The following is a 14,586-nucleotide window of genomic DNA, read 5'->3' on the forward strand; positions in this document are numbered from 1 at the left end:
CCACGGGGCTCTGCCCCCCGCAGCACAGCACCCCAAACCACCACGGCTGCTGCCACCAGCACGGGCCTGAAGGCGACTCTTAAGGTGGAGCTATAGACGAGCGTTACTATGACCGTCGCTTTTCTTCACGACGCACGGGGCGAGCGAGGCGCTGCCGTCCCGGGGCCGCGGGCCGCTCGCTGCCGTCGCGCGGAACGGGGCGGGGGCGGCTCCCGGGCCGGGCTGTGCCGTGCCGGGGTGGCGGGGCCGGACCGGGGCGGGCGGGAGGCGGTGGCTCGGCCGGGGCCGCCCCGGGGAGGGCGCAGCGAGGCCGGGCCGAGCCGAGCCGAGCCGCGGCGGGATGGAGGGGGGCGAGGCGGCCAGCCTGCTGGGGGAACGCAGCCTGGGCCGGCTGCCCCAGTTCAAGACCTACCGGCGGCGCTGGTTCCTGCTGGCCGTGGTGTGCCTGCTCAACTGCTCCAACGCCATGGTGAGTGCGGACGCCCCGCGCTGCCGGGGGGTGGCGGGCGGCGGCGTCCCCCTGCCCGGGCGCTGCTGTCCGGGCGGCCCCGCTGACCGCCCCGCTTTGCGAGCCCGGAGAAGCGCCGCCGCCGCCGCGGGCGCGCGGGGTGCCGGGGCTGCCGCGAGCAAACCCCGCTCCAGCTCCTGCCGGAGGCAGCCGGGCCGCCCTCGGCGCTCTGCCCCGGCGCCCCGACCCTCAGCCGCATGCGCCCCCTCCTCCGCGGCGCCCCGGCGCCGCAGCCTCCCCCGCGGCCCCGGGCACACGGCGTGCGGGGACGGGAAGGGAGGGATCCGTGCCTTATCCCGGAAGCGAACGGAGAAGAGCGCAGCGGGAAGTACTGGAGCCCGGGGGAAATCGCTGCGGAGACCCGCATGCAGTCCCCGGGAAGCACAGGGAGTGCTCTGCGCCCGCGAGGGTCATGTCGCCCGCTCCTAACAACGGGAACGTGCTGCTGAAACTCTGCTCGGGCAGAGGAGCAGGCGTCAGCTCTTCGATACTGCTGAGCCGTGCCAGCAAATCTGCCCGTCCGGAAAGAGAAGCAAGCAGATCACCTGATAGGGTCTGCTGCAGGTGCAGGATAGCGCAGGCGTGGTTTCACACTAAACCTGCTGGGGTGTGAACTTGCAATTGCTTACAGGTACTTTATTCTGAAAGCCCTGAAAAGCAGGTACAGGAGACCAGACCCCACCTGTTGAAGAGACTGAAAACAAGCTCAATAATTAAACAAAGTAAACACATGGAATTTCTCTTTACCAAGTGCTATCGAGCAAGATGCAAGCCCAAATCTTTGCTCCTCAAATCACTGAGAGCACTGTTGATAATTATCAGGCTGATTCAGAATTATTCATGTGCTTGAGGATTACCATGTTGTGAATGCAGGCAGTCTGACAGCCAAGATCAGGCATTGGAACATGCAAACATGTATATGCTGGGAAAGAAGACTAGGTATTCCTTGAAGCAAGGGATGCTGGAACAGAGAAATGGATAATACAGTGAGAAGCAGATAATACACTGAAATGCCAAAAAAACTAATGTGCCATCTCTTGTGGTAAATCTGTGTATCCTTTAAGACCGTAATATGGTATCACCCAGAAAAGTAACGTGAAACCCGATTGCTTACTTAGAGTTAAACTAGCACAGCACAAGAATATGTTTAACAGGAAAAATACACCACAGTTAGTTTAAATCCATATCCATTCTAGGAGAAGTCTACAATGATAGCATGGGTGAAGGAAGCTGTATAGTGTTTTTCCAGGCTGTTTTGACAGACTTGGACTTCACTCAAAACTTAGCAGTGAAACTGGATAGTTATTTTAAAAGGTCCTTTCCACATATCTGCAAGTGTCCTGGATCTTTTTGCTGATAACTTTGTAACCCTGAAAGATTGTAGTGTTGTCTGGTTGGTCTCTTGCCAACTTCCTGACTCCATCCACAGTGCAAGAGAAATATTCTCCCGTGATAAGAACTTATGCCAGAACTTCAGCACTTCAAAACTGGGTATTTAATGTCCTAGGGCGTTTCAAAGACCAGTGCAAATGACTAGAACTGCAAGTATGTTGACATATAAAGTTATCCTCAAATGTGTCCTGACGTTAGTGCTTTTCCTAAGTGCTCCTGATGAAAACTACATCAAAATGGAGGGAGCTGTTGAAAGGCCCTGAAATCAATAGAGCTTGCAGACATGGTTGCTCTTAAGAGTCCTAGATGGAAAGACTGATTTACCACTTCTGTGGTATGAAAAGTGCTTTGCAAGTAAAGATGTGCCCTCAGTTCCTGTGCAGATGTTGCAGGCAATACTTTATGTTCTCTGTGTTGTGTGCCGAGATACCTGCAAAATTCAGCTTGCCAAGGACATGTGATTTTTGAGTTGTCTTACTTGGAGGAAACAGGTCACCTCCTTAGCCTCATGTGGTAGACCAAACTTCCAGGACTATGCCTGGTCCAAGAATTTGTTCATATTCCCCAATTTTACCCATGCAGTTTTCTGTATAGTGGCCTTCAGTGTCACAAAAAGTGGCAGATAACAATACTACCTTGCCCTGAGAGAGAAAGAGGGACTGTCACTGTGAGAAAGACAACATAGGAGCAACTTACCTGTAAGGAAGGACACTCAGTCATGCAGCAAGGGCAGGCTAAGAAATGTTTCCTCAACCTGTCTTGGAGCTGTGATTGAGCCAAACCAGCCCAGACCATGTGGTGGCAAAAGAGGCACTCTTCCCTGCTTCCTTCTGCTCCACATCTTATGTGGAATCCTCTCGTTAACCAGTAAGCACAGCAGAGTGGATAAGGTACAAAGAAGGCTTTTACAGTAAAGATAAATAGTGCCTTGCCTAAATCTCTGTTAATGACCTGAGCTTAGAAGCCTCTGTATCTCTCATCTATACAAAGCAGGTACTAGCTTGCCAGGTATTGGCTGTCATTTCCTAGGTACTGCTATTCTGGAAGTTCCTAGCTCCAATGTAGTGCAAGAAATCCTTGCATTAACTTAAAAAGGCCTTGAGCAGGCGCCAGTATGCACATGCACTTTGCTTCCAGCCTGGAGCCCTGGGCTGGGAGGCTGCTCTGACCACAGCTGAGCTGAGTTAGATGATTGCTCCCCAGCTGTCTCTTGCCACCACTCCCTGTGAGGGGTGACATAATGATACATGTAGCTGCTCCCCAGGTCTGTTTTGTTCAAGCTGATGCTGTCGGTTTTGTCAAACTGGTCCTGTGGGATTTTCTAACCTGAAGACTTAATGTTTAGGAGCATTCAGGGTGTGCTGACAGCTGGAAACAACTGCATTCCCTGTTAGTTTGGATCAGCCATAGTGGTGAACTGCTGAGGCAAGTACCTCCTTCCTCTTTACCTCTTCCTGGCTAAGCTCAAAGGGTGGAAACTCTGCATGTTACAGAGGGAACTTTGTCTTGCCCAAGCACTGGGGATATAGAGATGCACTGGAGAGTGAATCACAAAGTGTTTCCTGCTCTGATCTGTGCTTGTCATTGTGAGCAAGCAGGAGAGGAGGAGGGGAGCAGAGGGTTGGAACTGGTTCCACACTTGGCCAGGCGGTTCCTGGACCTGGGTGCTGACTCACCCAGCGTGGAGGACTTCCACCACCACTTAGTATACCTGGGAGAGGAAGGGAAGCCTGCACAAGTGGAGACTGGCATGCTCCAAGGCAGGGTGTGCACGCTTCTTGCCCACATGTGTCTGCTTCAGCAGTGTCCCTGGAGATATGCATGGATGCACAGCTGTGCCTGGCTGCTGGATCCTCCTGGTCTTCCAGAGAGCTGTAGAAGTTAAAAGTGACATCCAGGCATGGATCTGACTTTTCTGGAGATCTTGCCTCTGTCCTTCCTTGCTGGGCTGCTTCATCAGCATGGGGGCCTCCCGTTGAGGCAGGATGCTGTTTGCTTCCAATGTGTATGGCCCTTTGGTGATCAATGAACTTGGACATGGGAAATTTGATGTAGGAGAGATTGTCCTCCCACTTCACAGCCTGCTCTTAGGGGAAGAGAAGTCCTGTGTGTCTCAGAGAAACATCTCACATCACCTTCAACCCTGCCACATCCCTGTGTCCCAGTGCAGGGGAGAGAGCAAGGTGGGATTGGGAGAGCTGCTGCAGGCAGTGCCTAACTGGGAACAGCTGAGCTGTGCCTGTGCCTATTGTAAAGCAGAAGGTCCCGTTTTGTACAAGTCATCCTTTTGACTTCTCCTTTCCAAGTTTGTACTGAAAAGGTATCACAGAGGCATTACCACATTGTGCATGACAATACAGTATGCCAGGCCATAGACACCACTCCATATGGCAGCCTGTGCTGGCTGTCACCACTATTAACTTGACAAAATGGCTTAATTTCCACCCTAATTATGTGTGTTTGCCCTTCTGCAAATCATTTTGTTTTTCACTTCTAAAATCCTGATTTGTTGATGAGGAGCACAGAAGTCGGTTCACAGTTTGCCAGGCATGAGAGAGAACATTTTTGCACTGCTTCTGACAGGGCTGTGCCTGCCTATGCATTTGAAGGATCAACATACCTTTACTGCTCCTTGAGCTCTGGAAATCCCAGGGCTGTGTTTATTAATGCTGCTTTCTGCAGCTCACACCTGTTGCCTCCAAGGGGCAGTCTACATGTCCTTTTTGCTACCACAACAGGAAGAGAAATGGTGTCTCATAGCCAAGCAGTGACCTGCTGCAGAAATGGGACGGAGAGCAAAATTTGGGCTCCCTTGGATTGGGTGGAGAGAAACTGGATCCTGCAGGTGAGCTGGTACCTGGGAAGTCTGTGTGTGAATGAAGATGGCAATAGGGAAGAAGAACTGAACCTGGAGAAGCATTACGTGCTGCACAGGCACGTGACAAGAAGATGGAGGGGAAATGAATGAGAGCAGGAGGAAAAATAGAAGATTTGGGAAAATACTGGGCTGAAGATGGCTGGATCCATGTCTGAAAATCACTTGAGGGGTTAGAAGAGGATTGGGAAGAGCAGCAGAGAGAAGCTTAAAAGTGGGGACAGAATGAGAATATCTGTAAAGTACAAGCTATAAGCATAGGAGTTACTTCTGCCTGAGTGCACCTGCAATTAGTGGTGAAGGAACCATGCCGGAGAGGAAAGATCAAAATACCAACTAGAAGAATGTCAAAACAAAGGGAAGGAGAACTCAAAGTGGAGCCAGTGCCCATCCAACATTGGTAGTAGTCAGATGGTTTGAGTTTCAGTTGACTTTCTTTCCACAGTGGTCCCATGTACTCCATTGACAATGGAGTGGTGGAAAACACTTCTGTCCCTTTCCTCTAGTGATGGGACACAGCTATGCAGGCAGCCAGCCATGTGCTGAAAGCAACGGGAGCTGCAGGTCTGCTCCAGTGCTAGCCAGAACAGGATCTCATATTTCCAGGGGAATTTGTGTACTCTTTGTCTCTTGCTGTTACCTGTGTGTAGAGCACAAGGTTTTGTAGTGAAGACTGCTGAGGTGTGACTTGCTGCCCAAACTGGCATGCAGTGTCAGGACAGTCACATCGATCGCAGTGCAACTGTGCCTGGTAGTGCTGCAGTGATGTTCACTGCTGTGTGTGGTAGTCTCCCTCCCCTCTTTGTAGAAAAGGCAAAGGCCTTTGCTGTGAACTGCATACCAAAACCTGTGCACAGTAGAGCCCTGGAGCACTGTCCCTTCTTGCAGGGACAGTGGTGCCTCTGGGGCGTTCATAGGTGAGATAGATCAGATCTCATGCTGCCCAGGAAGAGCTGCCTTGGTGCTTGTGCTCTCTCAGACACACCTGAGCCTCAGAAATCACAGCGAGATGAAGATACTTTGAAGGTTTAGCTGGGGAGAGGAGAAAGGTGTAGGAACTACTATTCCTGCATTTGGATAAGAGATGGTTTATGTTATTACAGCTATTTCAACATTGTGCTAGATGCATATCTGAAGGGAGGGGAAAATCTGTCACAAGTGCTGGAGGATCGAATGCTATGGACTCCAAATGAGTGACAGTGACAAATGATGTTGGATTGTACCACAGCTGAAGTTGTAATTTTGGAACAAATCATGCAAAAACTGAGAGTTGGTGCTGGGAAGTGAATTTTGCCAATCAGAGTATTCTAGGGTTGGGCTCCCAACCCCATTGATTTTGATGTTTAAAGACATGAGTCCCTGTGCTTGTTTGGCCATGCTCAGGCTTCTCTGTAAATGACTTGATCTAACTATGCCAAAGCCCAGGGAGTGGACTCCTCCTATCTTTCAGCCTCATCCACGCCAACTCATTAAGTGGCCCCAGCTGTGTTCTGCCATTTGGGACTGCTCAGACGGTTGCTGAGCCATCAAGATGTGGGGCTGTGAGCTGGATGCCTTAGAAGCCACAGGGACAAGGCATTTCTGATCTGCAGGGTGCCAAACTAGGAATTTCAGTAAGGTTTGATAACATAGTCTGGCTAATTGCAGGGACAGCTGTCTGGTAAGGCTTAGAAGGGGCAGAAATCATAGTCAGTGAGTGGAAATTTCTTGTCACCACTACCAGGCAGGAAGAGACATTGGCAAGGGGAGAACTTTCTCACGTCTGCTTGCTGGGAGATCTGTTGAGCTGGCTTCAAAGGACCTGCTTAAGCACCACCTTGATGCTTTCTGCACTGCACACTGAGGCTCTAGGTCTGTGTGCCTAGGCAGCAATGGAGCTGAGTGCAGCTTGAACGGAACGAAGAGGCACCTTCCCACAAAGTGAAGGGGGCTTCAGAAGGGACTGAACAAGTGTGTAGACACCCCTACAAGGGCAGAGGTGTCTGTCTCTTCCTCCTTCTTTTATCTGCCCCAAGGGCAACCAACTCTTGGGTACTAGTACCCTGTAACTCAAGACATCATCTCTCCTCCAGCATCTGTCAGAGTGGTCCACGGTGGAGAGACTGAACACTGTTTTTTGGTGTGGCAGAGTTGACTTAAGGCAATGGCCTGTGGGGAATGGAGGAGAGAGAAACCTCTCTCAGTCTTCATTCTGCATCTTTAAAGTCACAGGCCTCAGGCTTCACCAGGAGGGAATCTTCACACTGTTCCACGTGAGGGGACATGTAGCAGAGCAGTGCCGTGTGAGTACCAGCCTCAGCAGTGCGGGATTTCAGAAGCAACGTGAAGGATAAAGGCTCTGCCACCCAGCAGAAGAGCTTGCACACTGCTGTGGATGGAGCCATTTTGCCTGTGGAAACCAAAAGCAGAAGGTGGCAGACTTACTTGCTTAGCCTGGCAATTTCCCTCTTTTGACGAAAACACCACAATGCCATATCTCTGTTGCAGGGACATTTGGTGGCCGCTTCCACCGCATGGTGAGTCAGCTGCACCCTGAGCTCCATTGCCCAGTTCTTTCTTACACAGTTAGAGCAAAACATTGCAAACAGCCTCTGCCTGCATGGAGGTAGAAACACACTTTTTCTCTCCAGACACTCAGAAACTCAGACTGCTATTCTGAAGAAAAGTCTTGAGCGTCAAAAGGCTGAAACTTCCCACCATCTACGCTCACAAACACACACACACACACACACACACACACACACACACACACACTAGAATTGGACAGAGATATAAGGCCACCCAGATACTTGATTTTTAGCAAGTAATGGTTTTACTAGTTCTAATGCTGAAGCACTTGATTCCAGCTCATCTTGATATATACAGCCACTGAATATAAAATGCTGTACTCTGACTTGTGGAAACATTCTCTCAGTGTTTGTTCTAGCAGTACTACATAGCTAAGCATCTTTTATGGAGGAAGAGGATAAGACAGATGTTTGCTGTGTTTACAGGGGACAGAAATGTATCAAGTTCTGAAGCTGGCTTATCAAATGCATCACTTTAATTACACTGTTTCCTGGTACAGTGTTTCTTCACACTCACGTGTTGGGGAAGCAGTGAGGAACTGCAAATGACTGTGGTTGGAAACACACAGCAGAGTTCTGTCTAGCAGCAGTTTAGCATCCAATAATCAAAGCAATGCTCATGCCTTAGTGGCAATTGTGACATTTAAATTCCCATCACAGTTTGATGGAACTCAGTCCTGAAAAGAAAAAAGAGTTGGCAAAATTGCTTCCTGAGACAAGATGGTAGCACCACACCAGTAGCATATATAATTTCAAGTATTTTTTTACTAGTTCATTTCATTAGGAGTCTGCTGCTTGTTTCCCAGTGATCTGGAGTATCCTCCTTGTTGTCTAACTCTGAGAGCACAATTGCTGTCAGCCCCCAGAGTCTTCATCTACCTGATTGCCAAAGCTGCGTAAACACCAAACCACCCCTCGCCAGAGCTTTGCCCAGTCCCGCAGAGGTGTGTCCGAGCCCAGCACAACAATGGCAGGCGAACTTCTGTGGTGAATAAAGAGGATCTGGCATCTCAGTGCCTTGCAGAAATGCAGGCAGGGCTGATGCTAGGGGGCTGTACTGAATTCTCACGTGTAGATCATTCCCTGTACACAGCAAAGGTGCTATTTCCATCTCTTTTGCCTGTGTGTATGTGTGTGCATGCACACACTGATACTACATTCAGAGCATGTCTGCCACTCCCATTCATTTCCTTATCACATCCCCAATAAGAGAAAAGCTTAGACAGTGATTTGCATGTAGTACTGTCAGACAGTGATGCTAACACGGGAGAAAGCCCCAATTCTCCTTGTGCTTCTATTTAATTTGGTAGCTTTTATGGTCTCTGGCATATAAGAAATAAATAAGAACATTGGAAATAACCAGTAGCAGAGTGTGGGGACTCACCTTCCCCTGAGGCTACTCTAGTTCTTTCTGTTTTTCATTAATGCTGCAGCTGATGTCCTCTGCAAAATGCAGTGAACAGGAAGCTTGTGTTGGCTGAGAGGGGTGCTAGAAAGGAGACAGCTGCCGGACTTCTATCCACAAAATTTATCATCTCAAGCTTTCAGCACCTGCAAGATCACCTTACAAGAGTGGAGAAGTTTATGTCAAGTGAAATATTTTTTGTTCATGATTAACTGAATGCAGCTTGTAAATTGAGTTAACTTTGAAGAATTTATAATTTGGTTGTTGCCAAATTCTGGTTAAAATGGCTTAATTTTTGAATTTTAACATTATTGAAATCAGTTCTCAAGTTAGACCAGTCTTTTTGAAAAGCATCAAAGAGGGCATATTTACAAAGAATGCACAGAAGCCTCCCTAAATCTGGGGTAACACCCTCATTTCTTTCTTGTGGGCATGATCTCAGGACATGATTTCAGCATCAAAGCAGGCCTTATCTGTCCCAGAAGGAACCAGAAGCAGAGAGTAACTCTGAAACCAGTGCCTGAAACAACATTTAGGGAAATAATTTCAGATATAGAACTGGAACAGATGGACATTATTAATGTACCTCTTGTGTTTCCCTATCACATGTTCTGAAGAGGGTATTGAATAATGCAAATCTGTAGGCCCTCTCCTAACTGTTGAGTGTGCGTAGGACAGCACTGAATCAATATGGTGTGTGGCAAATGTGAATATCTGTCTTGGTTGACACATGGCAAAATCGTTCTTACAAGGCCACATCTGGGGTTACTAACATAGCCATGAACACCAGACTGAGTTTAAGGGACTACTACCTGCAGACAGGAAATGGTGGCCTCTGTATTGTTTATGCTAACATAGAAGGATTGCTTGGGGTTTGCAACAGGTAAGTAAGTGCATCTGGGGCCTGTGCATCCAGGTGGGGGACAGAGAAAGGCGCTGACCTCTACTTTGCGCAGCTCCTAGCAGCAGGAGATTGGGGATGAGGCTGTGAAATGGATGGAGGGCTCAGGGTCAAGGCAATGATGAGATCAGGGGTAAAATAGCACTATCATGAGTAACGGCAGATACCAAATGTTTGAGTTTTGATTGCCATCCTTAACATCCTAATTTCAAGAAGAGACTAAAACAGTGCTACTATTTTGAGCCCCTTCACAATGCAATTGAACAGTCTGAGGGGATGCTGAATTTCTGCTTTGGTGGAGGTGTTCATGCTTACCCTCTTCGCTTTCTGTTCTGCAGCTGTGGCTGACATTTGCTCCTGTGGCTGATAAGACAGCTTCCTACTTCCACATTTCCCTGGAGACAGTCAACTGGCTCTCACTCGTGTACCTTCTCATCTCAATCCCATTTGGGTTGGTGGCAACGTGGGTCCTCGACAGCGTGGGCCTCAGATGGGCTGTGAGTTGAACTGATTTGTTACCCTAATGGCCTTTCACCCAGAGACAGCAGTGGTGATGTCTCCACATATTTAGCTGCACAAAGCACTAATATGCATACTGTGAGTGGGAGTCTTGCCAGACGCTGCAGAGTGGGTTGAAAGCTGTGCTCTGATTTGGCAATAACTGTAACCTCAACTGTGAGATGGGGGAATAGTGGGAAAAGATAGAATACACATTGAAAGACATAATTAAGGTTTTCTCAAGGCAGCATAAGACTTTTGCTTATGACAATGCATGATGAGAATCCCACTGCCTTGCCTCACTTCTAGGCTGACTTACTGTGTCAGAGCCCTTTGAAAGGGCATGCCAGAGCAGATAGTCAGCACACTCACACTGCTTTTAGTAACACTTCATGTATACTCTATTATGGCTCAGTATTTTCAAAGCAGTTGACTCCTCAATGAAAGATTTTATGGATTTATTCCCTGTGTGACTTCTGTGACTCACAAGTCTTTAAATTTCTCACCACTGTAGTTCAGCTGCCCCTGGCACCAAAGACCTCTCTGCCACTGTTGAACTTTTAAGATAGTTGCCTACCAGTGGTAAAAATAAGTGTTGCTTTTTTCTGTGGTACTAAGATAATGAACCTTTTTGACCTTAAAGGAGGTAGCCTTCTAGTGGGATAGAAGAACATTAACAGCATCTGTGCACTAAAGGACTCATTTCCGTGATCTTTGGATGGTCACAGCAAGATATGGATGATGGTGCAAACTTGAAAACAGAGTGAAACACATGGACTTTGAATTTCTCAAAGATTCCACGACAGTATCTGCTGTCTCACATAAGCTCTATCCTGGTGGAGTTGTCTAAGAATGTCCCTGAACTTTTAAAGTTATGACAGTGGCTTGCAGTACCTGCAGAAGTTCTGTCTGTTGAGTTTTATGATAAGATCATCTTTTTTTTTTTTTTTCCAGTGAGGCCGCAACTTGTTGAGCTTAGCCAGACCCCAAGCTCACTCACAGTGTGATTAACAGAGCTTCTGCTCTCTGATCTGCTGATCAGAGAGCGTACTTCACCTGTGTAAAAGCCAAACACATCAGACAGGAGTCCTGAAAAGACTATGTAAGGTGAAAGATAACAGCAGAAGCAAACAAGTATTTCAGGAAAGGCAAAAAAAGGTTTAGGTAACAGGATGAACCAGCTGCCCAAGCCAAGTTTCCCCACACTCACCATCTCTTGCTGCTTCCTTGGAGCCTTTAGGAGGCTCGTGTTACCCTTCCTCCCTGATGGGCATGTGGCTTAACCAGGGCTGGGGCGGGATGTACATGTGGGAGAGACCCAGAAGGATGGTGGGAGAGCTGAGCCCAGCTTGGGATTCACCTGACTGTGACCAAATGCCAGAGTGCCTCAAGCTGCCAGCTGGAATGAAATATGCTGGGAGAAGTCAAAGCCACTTAAAACAGGGTAGCTCTACAGTCAGGGTGGGTTCATAAGCTTGCTTGAGAGGTGCCTGTCACAGCCTTCCTATTACTCTGCAGAGCGGACCAAATATCCTCTGGTGCTGCCTCTGCCCCTTTCCACACCGAGGTCCTGAGACAGGCACAGCCAGGCTGCAGGCTGGTCAGGGTCAGGGCACCAGGGACAGCCTTCTTGCTTGGGGAGCGGGGGGAGAAAGCACACACAGCCCACAGCCCAAAGAGGTGGGGACAGTCTGCAGGGAACTTTCCATGCTGCAATTACCAACACTCCAGTGTCTCCCATAGTGCATCTGAGATCCTGCTCATGCTACCCTATTGCATTAAGCTTTGCCCTTCAGACTGCAGCACAAAACCTCTGGCTGTTTCTGCTTGCTCCAGGTGACCCTGAGTGCATGGCTGAACATGACAGGTAGCATCATCCGGATGTTCAGCGTCCTGAAGTTCCTGAGTCTGGGCTTTCAGAGTTACTGGTACCTGTTTGTTGGACAATGCCTCTGTGCACTGGCACAGCCCCTTGTCATCTTTTCACCAACAAAACTGGCAGCACTATGGTTCCCGGATCACCAGAGAGCAACAGCAAACATGGTCGCGTCGATGTGTAAGTTATAGCTGCAAAGTAATGTCTCTGCCTCCCAGAACCTGATATCATTTGTTTCCTTTTGGGGACAGCAGGCAGAGGAAACGCTCTGTACCACAGCCAACTCACCCTGCAAGTATAGCTCTGCCCAAGAGCCTCAGAGCTGCATACAATAAATGGGTGCCTTTATGGCCCCACAAGAAAAGCAGAGATTTTCATGTTGGGAAGCAAGAAGGAGGACTTGGCCACATCCAGTTGCAAAGTTCAGTGGGCACCACTGAAAATAGTCTGGCCCAATCCTCTTGACACCCCCTATTTAGATATTTGTATACCCTAGTAAGATCCCCTCCCAGTCTTCTCTTTTCCAGGCTAAACAGGCCCAGCTCTCTCAGCCTTTTCTCATAAGAGGCATGCTCCAGTCCCCTAATCATCTTAGGAGCCCTTTGCTGGGCTCTCCCCAGGAGCTCCATGTCTCTCTTGTATTGGGGAGCCCAGAAGTGCCCACAGTATGCCAGATGCGGCCTCACCAGGGCAGAGGAGAAGGGGAGGATTAGATCCCTCGACCTGCTGGCAATGCTTCTCCTGACGCAACCCAGGATACCACTGGCCACCTTGGCCACAAGGGCACATTGCTGGCTCACAGCCAACTTGGTGTCCCCCAGCACTCCTAGGTCCTTCTCTGCAGAGCTGCTTTCCAGCAGGTCAACCCCCAGCCTGCACTGGTGCCTGGGGTTATTCCTCCCTAGGTGCAGGACCCTGCCCTTCCCTCTGTTGAATTTGATGAGGTTCCCCTCTGCCCATCTCTCCAGCCTGAGAAAGAGGTCCATCAGAATGACAGCACAGCCTGCTGGTGTATCAGACACTCCTCCCACTTTTGTAGCATCAGCAAACTGGCTGAGGGTGCACTCTCTGCCTTCATCCAGGTCACTGATGACTAAGTTGAACAATACCGCACCCAACATTGGCCCCTTGGGGACACCGCTAGCTACAGGCCTCCAACTAGTCTCTGCGCCGATGATCACAGCCCTCTGAGCTCTGCCATTCAGCCAGTTCTCAATCCACCTCACTGTCCACTCATCCAGCCCACACTTCCTGAGCTAGTCTATGAGGATGTTATGGGAGTCAGTGTCAAAAGCCTTGCTGAAGTCAAGGGAGAGAACATCCACTGCTCTCCCCTCATCTACCCAGCCAGTCATTCCATCATAGAAGGCTATCAGATTGGTTAAGCATGATTTCCCCTTGGGGAAGCCATGCTGACTACTCCTGATCACCTTCTTTTCCTCCACATGCTTAGAGATGGCCTCCAGAATGAGCTGTTCCATCACCTTTCCAGGGATGGAGGTGAGGCTGACTGACCTGTAGTTCCCTGGGTCCTCCTTCTGGCCCTTTTTGAAGACTGGAGTGACATTTGATTTCTTCCAGTCCTCAGGCTCCTCTCCTGTTCTCCATGACCTTTCAAAGAAGATGGAGAGTGGCCTAGCAGTGACGTCTGCCAGCTCCCTCAGCACTCGTGGGTGCATCCCATCCAGGCCCATAGATTTGTGGGTGTCAATTTGTCTAAATGATCCCTAACCCAATCCTCCTTGACCAAGGGAAAGTCTTCCTTTCTCCAGACTTTCTCCCAGGTCTCCAGGTCTGGGATTCCTGAGGGCTGGCCTGAGCAGTAAAGACTGAAGCAAAGAGGCATTCAGTATCTTGGCCTTCTCTGTATCCTTCGTCACCAGGGCCCCTGCCCCATTCAGGAGCTGGCCCACATTTTCCCTAGTCTTCTTTTTGTTGTGGATGCATTTAAAGAAGCCCTTCTTGCTGTCCTTGACATCCCTTGCCAGACTCAACTCCAAATGGGGCTAGGAAGGCCAAGGCCTATCCCTGCCTACTCGGACAATGTCCCTAGATTCTCCCCAAGCGGCCTGTCCCTGCTTCCACCTTCTGCACACTTCTTTCTTCTGTCCAAGTTTTGCCAGGAGCTCCTTGCTTATCCATACAGGTCTCCTGCCTGACTTCTTGCTCATTGGGATGCACCCTTCTTGAGCTTGGAAGAGGTGATGCTTGAATATCAGCCTGCTTTCTTGGATCTCTCTTCCTTCTAGGGCCCTATCCCATGGCATTCTTCCAGGCAGGTCCCTGGAGAGGCCAAAGTTTGCTCTCCTGAAGTCCAGGGTTGCGATCCTGCTTAGTGCCCTGCTTCCTCTTCGCGGGATCCTCAACTCCACCATCTCGTGGTCACTGCAGCCAAGGCTGCCCCCAACCTTCACATCTCCAACCAGTCCTTCTTTGTTTGTTAGTACGAGGTCCAGCAGCACACCTCTCCTCATTGGCTCCTCCACCACCTGTGTCAAAAAGTTATCATCAATGCTCTGCATGAACCTCTGGGACTGTTTGTGCCTAGCTGTGTTGTCTTTCCA

General features: G+C 49.4%; 1 protein-coding gene across 2 annotated transcripts in view; it reads left to right on the forward strand.

Moving 5' to 3' along the window:
• Nucleotides 1-328: 328 nt before the first annotated feature.
• Nucleotides 329-14,586, forward strand: part of SLC49A3 (solute carrier family 49 member 3) — a 32,473-nt gene continuing 18,215 nt past the window's right edge. For both annotated transcript variants that reach the window (XM_067315517.1, XM_067315518.1), the window contains exons 1-3: nucleotides 329-469; nucleotides 9,987-10,145; nucleotides 11,983-12,202. In XM_067315517.1, the coding sequence (XP_067171618.1) occupies nucleotides 341-469; nucleotides 9,987-10,145; nucleotides 11,983-12,202 (508 nt within the window). In that variant the 5' untranslated portion in view covers nucleotides 329-340. The remainder of the gene's footprint in view (nucleotides 470-9,986; nucleotides 10,146-11,982; nucleotides 12,203-14,586) is intronic.

This window comes from Apteryx mantelli, chromosome Z (genome assembly GCF_036417845.1).
Source record: "Apteryx mantelli isolate bAptMan1 chromosome Z, bAptMan1.hap1, whole genome shotgun sequence".
Taxonomy (NCBI): domain Eukaryota; kingdom Metazoa; phylum Chordata; class Aves; order Apterygiformes; family Apterygidae; genus Apteryx; species Apteryx mantelli.